This window comes from Dermacentor variabilis, chromosome 3 (genome assembly GCF_050947875.1).
Source record: "Dermacentor variabilis isolate Ectoservices chromosome 3, ASM5094787v1, whole genome shotgun sequence".
In the NCBI taxonomy this organism is placed as follows: Eukaryota; Metazoa; Arthropoda; class Arachnida; order Ixodida; family Ixodidae; genus Dermacentor; species Dermacentor variabilis.
The window spans coordinates 41,340,345-41,358,113 of NC_134570.1; the positions used below are offsets into that span (position 1 = coordinate 41,340,345).

The 17,769-nt window shown below is 51.1% G+C and overlaps 1 protein-coding gene across 3 annotated transcripts in view; it reads left to right on the forward strand.

The window, feature by feature from the left end:
* Window positions 1–8,188: 8,188 nt before the first annotated feature.
* The window catches only part of LOC142575454 (dorsal-ventral patterning protein Sog-like), a 352,058-nt gene continuing 342,477 nt past the window's right edge, over window positions 8,189–17,769 (forward strand). For 2 of the 3 annotated variants that reach the window (XM_075684835.1, XM_075684837.1), the window contains exon 1: window positions 8,189–8,586. In XM_075684835.1, the coding sequence (XP_075540950.1) occupies window positions 8,415–8,586 (172 nt within the window). In that variant the 5' untranslated portion in view covers window positions 8,189–8,414. The remainder of the gene's footprint in view (window positions 8,587–17,769) is intronic. The other variant, XM_075684836.1, reaches the window with a different exon arrangement.

A 17,769-nucleotide genomic window follows, 5' to 3' on the forward strand; every position in this document is an offset into this window, starting at 1 on the left:
CGGCAGCCGCACCCAACAACAAGGCTGGCGATTGCGTTCCGGACGCGTAGAAGATTAGGTCCCTGCTCACTGCATGCGGAACGGGGTCAGCGTTGCTAAGCCCTTCTTAACCTCGGCGGCGCCTCCAATTAGTCAGGCACTCGGGAGCCACAGCCACAATACCTTGTACAGCGGTCCCTTTCAAGGCTGGTCTGTGTGGACTCGTGTGACCGTCGGCGGACTGCCAACACCGTGCGCACAATGCCGACTTCCCGGAATCGGCACTCGCCCACCTGACACCTGCCGCGACGCGTCACCCAACACCGCGCGGTGCCTGTGACCCCACATAACACAGCAACTGTCGCCCGGTTGACACGGGGGCAAGTGAACCCCCTCTCTATGCACAAAGCACGTGGCTGATTCGTGACACTTAAGAACCCGAACAATCAGAGCGACCTTACACGTCCCTCCTAAAGAGTATACTGGGCTCTCAATGTGCCCAGCTATACTACAAGAGCCAAAGGGCGCTGTATCGTAAAATTTAGGCTCTGAAGGTTCCGTCAAAGAAAATTGACATACGTTGCCCAACACGGGTGCTGCGGAGCCCGTAAGGAACAGGAAAATGAACTAAAAGGACCATGAAAAAAAAACAATTTTCTCACCGCGATAAAAGAAAAGGGCGAAAGCTCAACACATTCATGACAGTGAGCATGCAAAAGAAACACTCATGTATGTACAGGAACACTCCAACGCACTATATATACACTGTGGACATACTATATACATAGTATGTCCACAGTCTTATAACCCTCACACACAGGGACGACGACAACCACCGAAAGTTCCATCAAGGCTGAACTGTCCCACGCACACGTCCTTTGGGTGAAGGGGAACATTCACGCCTGTCGTAGCTGGCATGGCTGTTTCTGTCTATCCTTTCTTTTCTGCTCTTTACTCGGTTGGCTCCCATGAACGATTCGAGAGCCTTGACAATGCATCAGCGTTGGCGTTACTTGTTCCTTTCCGGTGACGCACCGTTACATTGTAGCGCTGTAGTGAAAGCGCCCATCTTGCTAACTTGGCCCCCTGCGGGGTGCTGGTTGTCAAATATGACAATGGGTTATGGTCAGAGACAACATTCACCACTGCTCCGAAAAGCCAGTAGTCAAATTTCTTGAGTGCCCAAATAATAGCAAAGGCTTCTCTTTCTATAGTCGACCAGCGCGCCTGTGTCGGGTTAAAGCGATGGCTAGCAAAAGCGATCGGCTTTTCTTTTCCGTCCGCTGACATTTGAGCTAAACAGGCACCAGCCACCGTCGCCGACGCATCAGTGAATAGCCGGTACGGCTGATGAGGCTCAGGAGTGTTCATGGCGACAGCCAGACAGAGAGTTAACTTTTGACTTTCGAACGCGCACTGCGCATCTTCCAACCATGGAATTGAATTAGGAACCCCTCGCCTTGTCAAAGCTGTAAGCGGGCTCCCCGCGTCGCCGTAGTTCTCTCTCAGAGTTGAGGGCACCGCAATTTCACCCGTCCAAGTTTGCTGCAACATTGATAGGGACCCATTTGGGTTTCTACCGTACAATGGCCTGAACGGCGCCACCCCGGTAGTATCATGCGGCACTTCGTGATACGCCCACAGAACAAATGGGATCAGCTTGTCCCACTTTCTTCGGTCCCGTTCCATTACATGATACAACATATTTTTGAGGACTCTGTTCCATCTCTCAACCACTCCGTTGCCCTCAGGGTGTTCGGCAGTGGAGAACCTGGGTGAACAGCCCAGTTTTTCTAACAACAACTGTGTCAGTTGAGATTTAAAGTTAGTACCTTGGTCTGAACAGATCGTTCCCGGCACTCCAGTACGACTGAAAATTTCCAGTAAAGCCTCGCATGTGGCCCTCGCTGTCAGGGATCGGAGCGGCACTGCCTCATTGCGTCTTTCTTCTGGTAGGACCAGTTGTCTCACTTTGACTCCCGCTAAGGAATCCCAATGGTACAAAAGTCCGTCTGACACGAACATGTCAGCTTTGCCGTTTCTCGCATTATTCCAGGCCCTTTTCAGGCTTTCATCGCCAAGCTGAGCAGCTTGAAATTCCTCCCGCTGACTGGGCACCTCATTGACATATTGTATCAAACTGTTCCCTTGCAATTTAGGGATTTCATCTGTCGTTTCCTCGCAACTTAGACCGCAGTCTGGCTCGGTATTATCGACCATTTCAACTGATCGAACTCCAACGGAATTGGCTACCCGCGGAATACTTTCTCGTCCAAACTCGTCTTTTTCCTGCGCCTGTAGTAGTTCCCAATCTTCCTTTGACAGCAGGCAGTCAACCCCGTTTGCAAGTTCGTCTGTAACCGCGCACACCAGATCGATCCTCTGCGGTTGTATCACAGCCCCCGGGCGATGTATGCCTACGGGCAGCGTAGCTAGGTTAGCTCGAATGGTCTTTCCGAATGCCGACTCGAGCCTTACTGTTCCCGATGGCTCCTGTAAAACGACCGGCAACATACTTTTACGGACGACCGTTATCTCCCTACCTGTGTCCAACACAGCTTCTGTTGCTATATTCCCGCACATGATAGGGATAAAGTCCAGCTTTGACCTCCCTGAACTAGCATTTTGAGCTACGACTTGCACTCTAGCGCTTAGCACCCTTTCTTGCTCTGGTGGAGGTTCTTCACTTACAACAGCAGCCTTCTGTACCCTTTGTTTTTGCACAGTCGGCGCCTTCCCCTGCTGTTCTTTATTTGAAGTTTTTGGGCAGTCTCTGGCTAGGTGACCCTGTACATGACACACGTGGCATTTTAAGTTTGTCCTCTGCGGGCTAGCTAGTTTTGAGTGCTGCAGCAGTGAGGCTGTTGCGGCTGGCTTAGTTGCTCGTCCTTTCCCTTTAGCTTGCTCGAAAGTCTCGAGCACTTTCGCCACCTCCACTGGCTTAAACCAATCTTCACCCTCCCGCAAAAGAACATATTCAAGGGCTTCTGAGCTTAGACTGGCTTTCATACGGTCAGCGACCATAAGCTCCGTCATAGCTTCTTTGGTGTTTGCATTTCGAGATTGAAGGTAATAGGCCAAATAAGTTCTCGCGAGACGCGAACTGAGCCCAAGTTTCCTCCTTTCGTTTAGATGCCTTTTCAAACCTCTCCAAGTATTTGGCTGGCGTGAGCTTAAGTTCATCTAATACTGCCTTCTTTACAGTCTCATAATCTGTACATTCCTCGTCATTGAGGCCACGCAACAGATAACGAACCCGCTCGGCCAGCGCAGGCATGATCAAATGTACACGGCTATGTGCTGGTACTTGAAAAGATGCAAACAACTTTTCGACCTCATCAAACCATATCGGAACGTCAGCGTCACACGGCAACCGGTATGCCTTAAGCACTTTAGCACATTGTGCTATTCCATCCGTGATGGCACCGCGCCGATCGCTTCCTTCCGACACCGAAGGCGGCCTGCCCGACTGCTCAAGCTCCACTCTCCGTAGAGCAATGCGCTCGCACTCTAGCTGTAGGCGCACCTTTTCCAGCTCCAGCTCCAGGCGTCTCACCGCCATGGCTTCTGGATCCGTCGTGCTCGGAGCCTGCGCAGCGCCTTGCGCCTCACTATCCATTTCAGTATCCGACGTCTCAGACTCGGTCTCTCCGACGCGTTGCAGCTCCTGCCGTCTCTGACCCTCTATTTGTTCAGATGCAGTATCAATGTTTATGTTAGCCTCAATCGCATTTGCTGTTCTGCGCGTGAACACCATTAACCTCACTGAACAACAGCCATGCCAACCTAGACAAAACGCAAGAAATCCCGCTCACCCGTTGCTGCTGGGGGCGCCGCCTGACGTCCTCGTCCAGATGAATTGCAACCCTTGCGGAATTCGCTGGTGGCCCTCTGATGCCTTGCGCCTGGCTCGCCGCTCGTTGCTCGTTGTGGGGCTTGCCGATCCTGTCGTGCTGCGCCAGTAATGTTTCGTTCGTTCTCCGTCCTCGCTTCACCGTTGGAACTTGAAGCTTCTCGGACGATGATCGGCAGTTGTTGATCAAACGCAGACAGGAAGCGATGCAGATCAGATGTACAAGAAATATTTATACGCAAACTTTTCTATATACATGGCAGGTAAAACAAATACATTACAAAGTTGAACAATTGAGAAACAAAGTCTCACTCTTCGACTGTCTCAATGACTGTTAGAACCCAGACTCGTTTTAACGTACATAGCACGGAGCCTCACTGATCTATCAGCAATCCTGATTTCAGCCAAGTCTGAGGGACAGCATGTCGTCCCGATTTTTATAGCCCAATTACACAAAGAAAAAAAAGGCGGTAGGGCCGTTGGCCCGTCCCACAGGTTCAGTTGCCAATCAGAGTCAACCGTTTGTTAAGCCACAACCCACAGGGATGGGCTTACTCTTCAAAATAAACATATTGGAAAACAAAGCTATTTTCCTTCTTCCCTAAAACTCCGATGCCCCCTCATTTCTCCGTAGTTAGTGACGGGGTCAGCAAAACACGCCAGGCCCGAACAAGTTATCGCTAGACCGTTTCAAATCCCAACGGCGTCTAGGCCGCAAATGTCTCGGAAGCAGGGGCATCGATACCACGTAGTGCGGCCGTACTCAAAGTTTGTCCGCGTGGGAGACTGATGGCCCTCCTTGTCCTTCAAACTTATTGTCTACAAGACAAAGTTCTCCGAGTGCGCGTTTCCAAGACGCCGTCGTCCGAATGCACTCTTTACGTGTGCACCGCATTCCTACAGCGTGCACTGTAAGCTGGCCTTCGACACCACACCGGCAGCCGCACCCAACAACAAGGCTGGCGATTGCGTTCCGGACGCGTAGAAGATTAGGTCCCTGCTCACTGCATGCGGAACGGGGTCAGCGTTGCTAAGCCCTTCTTAACCTCGGCGGCGCCTCCAATTAGTCAGGCACTCGGGAGCCACAGCCACAATACCTTGTACAGCGGTCCCTTTCAAGGCTGGTCTGTGTGGACTCGTGTGACCGTCGGCGGACTGCCAACACCGTGCGCACAATGCCGACTTCCCGGAATCGGCACTCGCCCACCTGACACCTGCCGCGACGCGTCACCCAACACCGCGCGGTGCCTGTGACCCCACATAACACAGCAACTGTCGCCCGGTTGACACGGGGGCAAGTGAACCCCCTCTCTATGCACAAAGCACGTGGCTGATTCGTGACACTTAAGAACCCGAACAATCAGAGCGACCTTACAGGACCCTCGGTTAATAATAACAATGTAGAGATGTATTAAAGAAGAGCAAGCTAATTAAAACAAACGAACACAATCGCGAAAACACAATATAGAAAAATAATATAAATGAAAGCAAATCCATGACCATGAGAAGCTGGTATTTACCCCAACACACATTCTTCATGCATAGTATATACATTTGAACGCCTGGACATAGAATTACCCGTACAAGGAACGATTCCATGTATCATAGCCGAATTGCCATCTTTCATGCATATTACGGACGCCTCTACACCGAAGACCACTACAACGAATTTGCCTGTTCAGCGAAGGAACTTAGGCGTCCCCGACAGTTCAATTTTCCTGTGTTATTAAATAAGTTACTTCAAAGAAAGACAACAATTGAGCAATGTGGTCCGCGTGATATTAGGGAGCACGTTTATTGTGAAAAGAGATGTAACGTTAATTTAGGCGTAAAGAAAGCTGCTCTATGTATATTGTAGCTTGTGTACATAGCACTGCTGTCAGCGTACATTATGACTTGTATTGTGTAAAACCTATTCACGCTTTGTCCCGTTCAATGCCCTTATGTCCTCGTTGTTTCTCATGTATCAGGGAGGCTCGCGTTCACCTCGGGAGACAAACGCCACTTTTCTCCCGAGCCTACCCTGACCCTTGAGACGGAAATAAGTTCGAATTTGGATTCGTTGCTTAATGACGTTCGCTCAACTCCACTCGCACTACACTTGTTGCAACACAGCCGGCGGTGTGACGGCTGAAGAATACGTCGAGGCTGTCGACGACATGAGCTGTTCGGAAACTGCCTACCGACGGCGTCATCGAAGTCAACAAAGATGGGAGAGAGGTGGTGGTCGATGGAGGTACAGTGATGAGCCTGAAGACGAAAGCAAATTTGTTTAACTATACAATCGGTGAAATAGCGTCATTGAACACGTAGCAGTTGTACCTTGCGTCGCTCCCTACTTCTTTCATTGAATACGCGTTAAACAAACGTTTCATTTTGCTGGATGTGCTTAGCCTGCTCCGTTATTGGGAGCCAAAGGTCGAGTGTTCGTTGCGACGAAGTGACGTATAACGAAGGATCTTGGAAGAACCGAGCACTTCATTACGGCGGTGTTTGACTGCGCCAGTCTGCGTCCGAGATTCGAGAGTGGCGAAGAACCGGCGCATATTTAACTAGACGGCTGGGGGAGTTACGTAACAGAATAAACTGAAGGAAATCATAATGAGATTGCGATACGATCAAGAATGCGCGAGACAGGTACAGGGTGATCGAGCCAAAAACAGGCTCCATGCCACGCGTACTTCTCACTCAAGTGTAAGATAGGCCCCTCCCCCCCCCCCCCCATATTTTGTTACGATATAAGAAATGCATCGCTATTATTATCGGCATCTTGGTTATGCACATCGGTGAACTCGTCGAATCATTCATTGTTTGTCTGTATGGTGGGATTAACACGTGACGACTACATTATGATGATGATGATGATGATGATGATGGTGAAATAAACATTATTAAAAAATAAAGCCGGCGATCTTGTGCTTGTCGCCCTCAGGTGGGTGGCTTCCGTAGTCTAGGAAGGCGGACTGCCCTCGGCAGTCCGCCTTCCTTAGTCCACCAGTCGCCTCTGGTCCTCCGGGTCGGCGATGGTCAGCAGGTCCTTCCACTGCTCTTCAGATGGTGCTCAGTCTGCTGGTACCTCCGTTACATCATTGCACTCCCAAACCATATGATAGAGCGCATTGGGGTTCCTGCCCAATTGACAGTTGTATTCGTATAGTGCGGGATGTATCTTGTGCAATAATGTGGGTGCGTGGGAATGACCTTATTAGGAGTATTCAAAGATGCATGGCTTCCTCCCTACTAATCGTGGGACGATGTGGTAGGTATTTCCTTTTTTTTGTAATCTGTAATGTTATAGAATGTCTGTGTATCGCTTTGGGATTGGTGTCGGAGTATGGTCGCCTCTCGAGGGTGCCCGGTTGGTGTGACCTCGGGCTGAAGCATCAGCCGCTACGTTCCCCGCAAACCAATTGTGTGCACACGATACGAATGCCTGGTGGATTATGCAGCTTGAGTAATATACTGAGTGCCACTGTGGAGATGCGGCCTTTCTGGAAATTTCCCCATTCTGCTTGTAAGTCTGTAAAAATTGTAATTCGCCCCTGACAAGTTGTTGTGGTTAGCGCAATCGCTGCCTCCCTTCTCGTGTCGGTGTAGCTCAGAATTATAGTTGCTGCACTGAGCTCCTGTCCTCTGTTGAGAGACAGTTACTGCGCGACGCTCTACCCAACCTTTCAGCCTCTTTAACTCAATAATCTCTCTAAGCTCTTTTCCTATTCTGTCCATGACGCTCACCGCGTGCTCCCTCTTGCTCGGGTATTGAGCGGTGTCTACGTGTCTTGTTGCGGCATCTTTTCTCCTGTGCAGGACTGTGCCACTGTGCAGGACTTCCCTCAACCTACGAACGAGCACACCACAAAGTTATCAGAATTTTGGACCCGACTTGCACGAGTCCCGGTTCACAGAGGCGCAGCGTAGAGGGACAGCGCGCGCTAACGCGCTGCGACACTGCCTCCCTGAAACGGGCCTACTCTTCGGCGCTCCGCACTGGCCCTATCCTCCTCCGCATCCACCATCGCATCACCTGTTTTCTCCCATCTGGTGGCGCGCGCGCGCGCGCGCGCGCGCGCGCGTTATTTTTTTTATTTTTTTTTTTTCGGCTCTCGCCAGCCGTCCCGCGCGCGCGCTTTTGAGATAGGACAGCGCCGATGTGCCCGCTCAGAGCCACCCCCTTCGCCCCCCCCCCCCCCCCAAAAAAAAGAAAGGAGCGGGAAGATCCCTTCTCCAGCGTCGGTGTTGGTGGCGGCGGTGGCGACGGCAACGTCACCTCCGCGAGCGGCGCTGCGCTGCGTGACGTCGCGTACGGTGCCCGTGACGTCACGAAAGCGCGCGCGCGCACACACACACCGGCCCCGACGTCGTCGACGCGCGAGCCCGGCGGGCTTTAGTTGATGTCGAGAGCGTCGCCCGGCGCGCGCGCGCGTATCTCTCCTCGCCCGTGGAGTTTTTTCCTTCAAGTGGTGAAGAGCTCGCTCGCTCGCTCGCCCGCTCATCTCGGCCTGCGACAAGGATTACCGCGAGCCCCTCGTGCGACCACGCCTCGGCTGCTGCGGCGCACGGGACTACACAGAAGACGCTCGGGATGGTGATGATGATGATGACGACGCCGCCGGCGATTCGTGCGTTCGTTCTGCTCTTGCTGGTGTTCTTGTCCGGTGCGGTCGGAGTGGCGGTCGCTGCGAGACGTCGCGGCGGCGGCGGCAAGCCGCCCATCGTAGAAGAGGCCACGCGGAGGAAGCTCAACAGACAGACACGTGAGTGTTGAATGGCCGGCCCCCACAACGGGGAGGCGGCACTCGCTTTCTCATTTGACTGCGCCGCGGTCGCTCTGGTCTGTCGGTGTTCTCACGTGCGCGCGAACGTCGTTGTTATTTAAGACACGCGCACCTGCTCGCTTCTCTGTGCGTGCGGCCGTAATTTCGTGTGGCTTGAAGGCAAAAAAATCTGCCGTTTGTGAATTTTCTTCTTTGCCTCTCCAAGGTTGAAACGGTGCTTTTGCAGACTGTCATCTGGCACACTGGGTTTGCATTACTCGAAGCAGACGACGGGATTAGCTGCAACCGGTAGCGTTGTCACCTGTCACAATGGGTTTCCATTACTCGAAGCAGACGACGTGATTAGCTGCGCGATATACCTACGAATAAAAAAAAATTCACGTTTGTTTACGTTTTGCTCGCTTGTTCTAGGGCGCGAATGTGACCGAGCCTACGGTGCGCCAGTCACAAGACAACTTGCCTATATTAAAGAAGGAGTTTTGAGCAGGTCGTCGATCGTATGCGCAACGCCGTGAGCACTTCTGTTGCTCGCGTAAATATTTGCTTGACATCGCCAAGCGTCGTTCTCTTCCTTCGTCCTCCGGTAGACGGAGCATGTTTCGATTCCTGTAAGTTCCCATAGCTAAGTGGCGAATCCGAGGAGAGCAACGTTGCATCCGCGTAAAAAATAAATAATAATAAAATTTTCGCGCGGAAATTTTCGCGTTTGCGCGTCGTTCTCTCGCGACAGACATTTGTCGCGTGAAGCGCGAACAACGATATTCGTCGCGTTTGTCAATTTCTCTTACCGTTTCGCTTTCTGGCAAGGAGGAACGAACTATTTCATTCACTGTCTGACACCGTTTATGGGGCCAGTTGCACGGTACGCAGTAACTCGTACTGCAACCGCATTGCTCTGTTTTCGGAGAGCACCGCGCTACCCTGTCATTAAAGGAACAGTCAACATAAAGTCCGCTTATAATCATAAGGCAATCTTTCGACAGCACTGATTGCATTCATTTGGCGGAAGAGAGTTATTCTCCACAGGAGAAAACGGCTCCCTAAACTACATTTCTGTTTTTGGAATTTTACCCGCCGTGGTTGCTCAGTGGCTATGGTGTTGGACTGCTGAGCACGTGGTCGCGGGATCGAATCCCGCCGACGGCGCTCGCATTTCGATGGGCGTGAAATGCGAAAACACCCGTGTACTCAGGTTTAGGTGCACGTTAAAGAACTCCCGGTGGTCGAAATTTCCGGACCCTCCACTACGGCGTGCCTCGTAGTCACAAAGTGGTTTTGGCACGTAAAACCCCATAACTATTATTTTTGTTCCGCGACCTCGCCAGCGTTATGCCAGTGGGACGCGACGGACTTCAGAGTATCGTCTGTCTGGAGCGTGTCGACGAAAAAAAAAATTTTTTTTTCGATCTTAATATACACACGAAGACACCAGTAGACGCTGTCAAGATACAGGACTGTCGTGGTGGGCTTGTCCGAGACCGTGGAGCCTCGTCTTTCATCTTCCGTCTCTTTTCCATCTCAGCAGAAGCCTTCTCGCGTGATGTGCGTGGCCGTTTCGCTAGTGCAGGAACGGGGCTTGCTAATGCAGTTTTATTTAATGGAGCACGGACGTGTCATTGCCGGCTTGTCATTTCCGTTGGCCTAGGAAGTACACTGCAAAGCGCCGGAGTGCGATATAAACAATTTACTGTGATAGCTGCCTCTGCGAAACAGTTTTAAGCCTCTCTTCGATCTGGCTGCACTCCCAGCACTAGTTCCGTTGCGTTGCCCTGCGAGAGCAGCAGAGTTAACTGCCAATTGCGAAAGTTAAGGGCATTGCCTGTGCTAGTGCTACGCGTTTATATCGAAGTTGGATAGAAAAGTGCAAGCATCGTTCTCTGCGGGGCGCATTTCGCGCGTTTGAGGCATTGTGTCGTGTCGTCTGCTCTTTTGACGCGCCACAGCGTGCTTCGTGGTGTGTCCACTGCTGTCGTCACATCCCTCTACGAGCACTTTTTTGAATTGGCGTACTGCTCCTCGCGGTTCAACAAATATTCCTGCTTTCAAGCACGAATGTGCTCATAGGCTGCTGCGAGGACATTGCTTCTGTAAACTGGCATCACCTAGCGTCTACTTAGTGCAGGCCATCGGGAACCCTTTCAACAAATTTGTACGTAGCAAAAGAGAGGGTAGTTTGTTTCTTTGTCGCAATAGTATAGCTATCGACATAGTACTACATCGTCCGAACAGTATGCTGAGAGCGCACGCCGCTTTTTCCTCAACGAACGCGTTTCAGGACAAACTCATGCAATGGAAAACATTTGAAAGCACCGCACGAATTTATACTAACTAAACCTGCACTCGCAATCCTTCACGCATCCATTGCCTGTGCGTCACATTGTTATGCCGGCTATAGGAATTGACCCAAAGCGGGAGATATTTTCGTCCGGGCACCATTATTCAACTATAGTGCTGCGCCATGTCGTAGTCTACCGAGAGATTGCATTGTGCCTGCACTTCCAATGCAGCGTGAGCCGTGTTCTGGGAGCAGAACTTGCCTTACGCCAAGTCGGATCGAAGAGCGTGGGTCCAGGCTCCGCGCGTCGTTCTGTGAGATCGAGGATAAAAGCGCCGCGATATTTTTAACTAGGGCAGAAAGTGCGCCCAGATAGAAGAGACCATTAGTTTCGTTACCCTGTAGCTGATTGCCTAGTGACGTCACGACGCACACCAGCCAGTAGAGCAAACGCGCGCCGCGTGCTCATTACTACGAGCAACGTCATCATACGTACAGCCTTGGGCTACACTCGACGTCCGCAGGTGCTCATTGAAAGATCATCGTTACCATCAAGTTAAAATGCCTCATATAAGCGGTTCCCAGCTTTCACACTTACTAATAAAGTGTCGTCCTTTAACGTGCGAGGAAGCTGTGCAGGAGTTTCTATATTTTCGGAAAGAAGTGCCTGTAACATTTTAAGCAATTCGGGCGCCGAATACCTCCGCCCGTTTGAGACTTTCGTTTTAGCACGTTCGTATAGCACCTTGCAAAGTTGTGAAGACAGTATAGTTATGAATTTTAAATTCTTCGGCGCTCTTTTTCTAGCTTCCAAAATGTGCAGTCCGCGCAAGAATGGTCGAGGGGAGCGTCGGATGTGCGAACATAAACTATCTTGTGTGTAGCACCATTCCAGCCACTCGAAAAATTACGCCCGTTGTAAAACATTGTGATATGCAATGAAAGCAGTGAACCCGCTACGTGAACGCTTACCGACACCGAGAGGTAGCTGCCAGCCGTCTAGCTTCCAATTTGTTTTAATAAAACACCTTACACGTATTCAAAACTTGCAGCACAAGTGCAGTCCGCCAGCGTTTCGAAGAAGCGTGCTACACTTTTTAGAGCGAGGCTGTTTATATGGCTAACGTACCGTTCATTTTTGTCATGCGTCAACAAAATGTGCGCCGATTCTGAAATTCTGTGATAGTGCTGAAAGTGTCCAAGCGCAATGGCACATACCAGTGTGGACTCGGGCAGTAGGCTCCGGGACCTATAACGACCCCTTGAGCTACCCTTGTCGCACCTGAGACCAGAAGAGGTCCCAGGTACAGGGGTAAAAACATTATATTTGAATGTTTAGAGTACAAAGAAAAGGGAGAAAAGTTTGAGAGCTACGAGAAAAGAAGGATAACGGAAGAATATATATAATATGCTGTGAAGTCCATGCTACGACGTCGAGGCGCAAACAGTGGGTCACTGACGGTGAGCGACGCGATGTTGGTAGATCTCCCGCGATGCGGAGGTCACGTCGCTGACGGCGAACCGCTTGAAGAGCTTGAGGTAGCAAGCACTATACCATCGACATCTTAGCCCGTAAGGCCGACCCACTTTGGCCACGTCTACGTTCGCACCGTCCTCTCTTTGTCGGCGTTCCAAGTGCTTGCGTATCTAGTTCCCTTTCCTTCCGCTCTGCCGCGGTGGCGGTGCCGTCGATATGTAGCTCGTGTCCCTGGCTTTCCTCCGGCTTCTCTGGGCTGCAGTTCCGTCGTCCACGCGAATGTATTCTAAAAAAAGCCGTAAAGACAAGTTGCCGTTCTCCGTTTTGAAGTTCTTTCTGTCGTCGTAATGGCGAGACCGCGTGTAGTCCGGACTCCCGAGGAGCAACGTGCTCACGAAGAGCCGCCGTCCCGCGCGCATGCGCATTGGCGTTTTGTGCGCGATCTTCACCGGGGGTCCTTGCCGCCTGCCGGCGAGTCTCTGTCCCCCGCCGTCGCTCTTAGTAGTCCCCTTGCTCCTCGGGCGTCCGGACTAAATAAACGCTAATATGATATAATTAACATAAGTAACAGAGGTGATGCGAGAATGTGTGTGCGTACCTATCGTCACGATGACCACCGGTCAAGACAGCAAATGCGTTCGTACCTGTTTTGAAAGTTGTGTGCGTGCGAGAAAATTCTGTGACAATTCCTTGAAAACGTCTCCGTCGTGTGGTAAAACAGCTTCGCTGGGCAGTGGAACGGCTCATGATTTTTTCTAAAGTCTCATTGCTCTCACAAGCGCGTTTCCCTTTGATGCCCTACACTGGCATGTGCAGTTGTGCACGCAGCGCATATATAGAGCTGGAGGGGATAATATTACCCTTTAATGCCCCTTTAAAGAAGGCACCGGCTGATAAGCACCAGATAGAACTCGCCGGTGGTCGTTTATCTTGCCCCCGTTCCGACACACATTTTTCTTTTTACTTTCTTTTCGCAACCCGCCGTCGGTGGCCTATGGGCGACCTCGATTGTGAACGCGCGCTCGCGCGTCGCTCGCTCGCGCTGTTTTCGTGACGCGGTCGCTGACTCTCGCCGTTTTGGCGAACACAGCACACGCATCCCGCGCGCTCTCAACCAACGACGTCCTCTGGCATTGGCGGGAGTTTTGGCGCCGCCGCCGCCGACGCCGCACGTGTTTTTTTCTCCCCCTTTTTTTTTTTCTTTCTTCTCCGCTTTCCTCGTGGTTGCACGAGCGCGCGCTTTCGCGGCTGGCGTCACTCTGGCGCTGAGAAAGACGCGAGCCCTTCGCCGCCGTATCGCGTTGCGTCGCCGGCGGAGAGAGACCGACGACGTCCTCGCGTGCCTCGGGAGCACCGAACGTGCGCCCGCTTGCCGCGCGCGTATATAACGACGACGATCGCTTTACAGGAAGCGTCGACGGCTGTAGTCGCGGCCCGCGGTTTCGCCGGCGCCGCTTCTGACCGCTGCCAGTATCGCGACGACCGCAGTTCTGCGGACAAGATCGAGGCGCGCGGCCGAGGTGACGTCGTGTCGTTCTGGTGTTACGCGTTATTTCCTTCCTCCGCGCAGGCACATACCCGCCGCGGTGGCGTACGTGGTGGCTGTGTCACGGCGGCCGCATTTCGATGGGGGCGAAATGCGAAAATAAACACTCGTACACTTATATTTACGTGCACGTTAAAAAAAAGAAGAAGAAAGAAAATGCAGGCGGCCCAAACTTCCCACTACGGCGTGCCTCGTAATCGTATCGTGGTTTCGGCACGTAAAACCCGGAATTTATTCGTTTTCCGTTCGTCGTCGTAACGAAGGCGCGTGCGTGAAGTGTTAGAAGGCCTCCAGAGACGCGCATCCAGTGTGCTTGGTTGGAGATAGAAGAAAGCTAAGTAGGCGCACCGGTCATGCCTGTATCCGCACGACGGGCTTTGCCGAGTCCAGGGCAACGTCGTGTCTGGCTTCCGCTGCTGGCACGAGCGTAGCTACGCGCACGCGTTTGCATTCCTGCCGACACGGGCACACCGCAATGTTGTCGCGTACGCTGCGGGGTCTGAACGGGACGCGTAGAAAACTTAAAGCCATCTCCATCTGATGTTTTCACTGGGATTTACAAGTGCCGGCGGGTGATCGCGTTCCCGGCACTTGACCTGCTGCGGCTCGCACTGGGAAGTCGCGCACGGTGAACAGCCTTCAGAGCTTCAAGCAATAATTACTATAGAGGTAACCCTGGCGCTGGGATCATTGAGCCACCATGGGAATGATTCGAAATGCACGCACTTGTCTTATCACCGCACTTGTGGATTCAGGTGTTTTTTGTGGCGTTGTTCATCACACTTTCTCTGTCTTCGTTGTACTAGCCCCCGTATTCAGAAATGTAACGCAAGTTGAAGCCCATGCTTGGCTTGATTTAAATGACGCTTCGCGTTAACGTGCCCAGAGACGCCCACTGCGTTCCCTTCGGCCCCGTTACGATAGGCGTCATTTAGATCAAGTCAAGCATGGGCTTCGGGTTAAGATCTGCATACGGCGGTTAATTTTAAAGCGATCTATGCTTCTCTAAGTGCAGAATACTCTGCGAAAACGCCCAGTCACTAGCAATTCCGGCGGCCCAACCTCTCGGGGTGGCCAAATTGAAACGCGCCAAGCGTCTCAACCCGCTGGCTTGCCCGCAAGAAATTCGTAAGGGTGTTCTGTGCCGCTTGTCAATGCATGCGTCCGTGGCGTAATGGTTTCAACATCCGGCTTATGTGTTAGAGGCCCGGTTTTGGAATCCTGCCGTCGGGTAATATTAATGATATTCATTTAGTTATTTATTGCGCCGCACTTTGTTGAAAATGACGAATTTACGAAGTCGGAAGAGACGTTTGAAGCCAGACGGACGAAGTGTAGCCAAATCCACGTACTTCCCATAATTTCCATGCTGGCCTAACCGCTCTCATTGCAGTTCCCCTAGACACTAGCGCCAGAGTTCCCTCTTGTAATTACTGTATGAAACTCCATGGGTCGGTTGGACGCCGCGGACCATGAACACCCGAAAAACCGACCTTGCCCACTCCCAAATTTGGATTTGGACAATCAATAGTAAAAAAAAAAAAAAAACACTGACTTTCTATGGTCAAGTGAGCATTGTGTGAATTGTACATTACGCGTGCACAAGAAAGCGATGCGTGCTTTTTACTACAGTCTGTTAAGCGCACTGGCCTCTGTGACCGATCGTAGGTCAGACGGGAGGAGCCAAGTGTTCTCAATGCTATGGTGCCTCCCTCCATCTCTTTCGTAACTTCCTTTTCAACCGTTGACCGCTGTTCCCCCTATATGGGGTAGAAAACCGGACGCGCGTCTTGTTCCCCTCCTTATCTCTCCCGTCTCTCTTCCTCCTCCAAAATATTTCGGAAATTCTCTTCATAGAGAGAGAGAGAGAGAGCTCTTTTATGAATCCTGGATAGCTTCTTCTGCCTGCATACCTATTGTTTACAACGAAGGCGCCAAATAAAACAACGGATGAAGGAAGGAGACAGGAGACAACCACGTAGAAAACCATGCGCCTACGGGGTTGTCTCGTGTCTCCTTCCTTCGTCCGTTGTTTTATTTGGCGCCTTCGCTGTAATCATGTATAACCAACTCGCCCACCGGCACGACCTGCACACCCAGTAGCACACCACTGCGGACGCATTATCACGAAATATAATTTCCGATTGCCGCCGAATTTCTGTAGATGGCCGAACGAGGCCTGTATAGATGTGCGCGGTAACAGTGCTTGCGCATCACTATCGCGTCGCGTCGTTTCGATCCCGGGGGATTTGCACATGTTCACCGCGTCGGAACAGCTTGCTCCCATTCTCACACTGTGGATTCGTGGGGCAACGACCGGGCTCGTTAGCGGCGCAGGGACCGAACTGTAATGGCTTGCCTGGAGCGCGCGTTCGTTGGCGATGGCGAAACGTTTACGAGTGCCCGGTTGCACCGAAGCAGCCTCGCAGCTTAGCAGGCGTCACCGTCAGCACAAACCCGAGCTTTATGCCTCCCCGCTCCCCCCAGTCTTCATTTTGGAAATGGCTATCTGGAGATGACCAGCTCTCGCCTGCGGTTCTGTAAGAACATTCTGTTAAGCCTACCTTATCTTTTGCATCGTTCAACATTTTAACGCTGTTTCATTCATACTTTCGCTTCGTGCTACAGACTCCGTCAACATATGTTTCTTTTATTGTTGTTATTATGATATGACTTAAAGGAGGGACTGGCGCTTCAGTGTGAATTTTGCCTTGCTCGGACTAGTCGGGACGTTGTAAAGTAGAAAGCAAACTTTTGTCTGATATCGTGGTGGGGATAAAACAAGAGATAGAAAGAGCGAAATGAGACAGAGAACAACATATACTGAGGTCAGCGACCTAGGTTTCCTTAACGTGCATCTAAATCTATGTGCGCGATCCGCCTTTTTCTTTCGTTCGTTTTACTGGGCCGATCGAAATACGGCGGGAACAAACCAGCGACCTCGAGCCCAGCGATGGAACGCACTTAACCACTGGCCCACCACGGTGGGACAGTGTCCCAACGAAATATGCTGGTAGTGAATGTGGCGGCATTCTGCAAGAGTAGGTGCAAGCCCGTCTACTCCGGAATAATTTTGACCGCCTGGGTGTCCTCATACAGTGCTCTCAATGCTTGACGTGGCTTTTTTTTTTTACACTCCTGACCTTGAACTATGAGGGCGCGCGCGAAATACCTAAATGTAGACTGAACGCTTTCTTGCTTTTTCGAGGGGTTGTCCGGCTTTCCTTAGGATCAAATGCCAAATGCGTTTTATTACGAGAATAAAGGGAAACAATACATTATATTGTTTCTTTGTTTCTCTCCATCCATATATAGCGAGCGTTTTCCCCCCACATCAATGAAATATAGCTATGAGGTAATTACGTGTTATTCGAAAACGTGAACAGCATTCAAGTGTTATGTACTTACTGGGAGAAGAAGAACCACCGAAATAACAAAAAAAAAAACGCTAAAGACGGCCAAGTTGATCAAGCTGTGGCAACATTCATTTCAACGTGAAAAACAAGAATCCAGAGCGACCACACCTATCGGCATATGCTCAAAGCAGGCCACGCTGACGATTAGATGTTTACCCGATGAGATAGATACACCATTATGTTTTTTTTGTGTGTGTGTGTGTGTGTGATGATGTTTGTTGAAAGAAGGCACGATATGTACATAAGCCTACGCTATCTGTACGGAAAGGCGTTACACAGGGTTATTGCGTTCTAAAAAAATATTTGTAATCGCTTTCACGCGTTCGAGAATGTGCACGTAATTCATTCATTCATTTATTCATTCGCCTCGTGCTACACTAGGGTGTACGAGAATTTTTCTCCGCCTTCCAGCTTCCGCAGAACTCGACAAATTTTTTAAGCCGTGTCA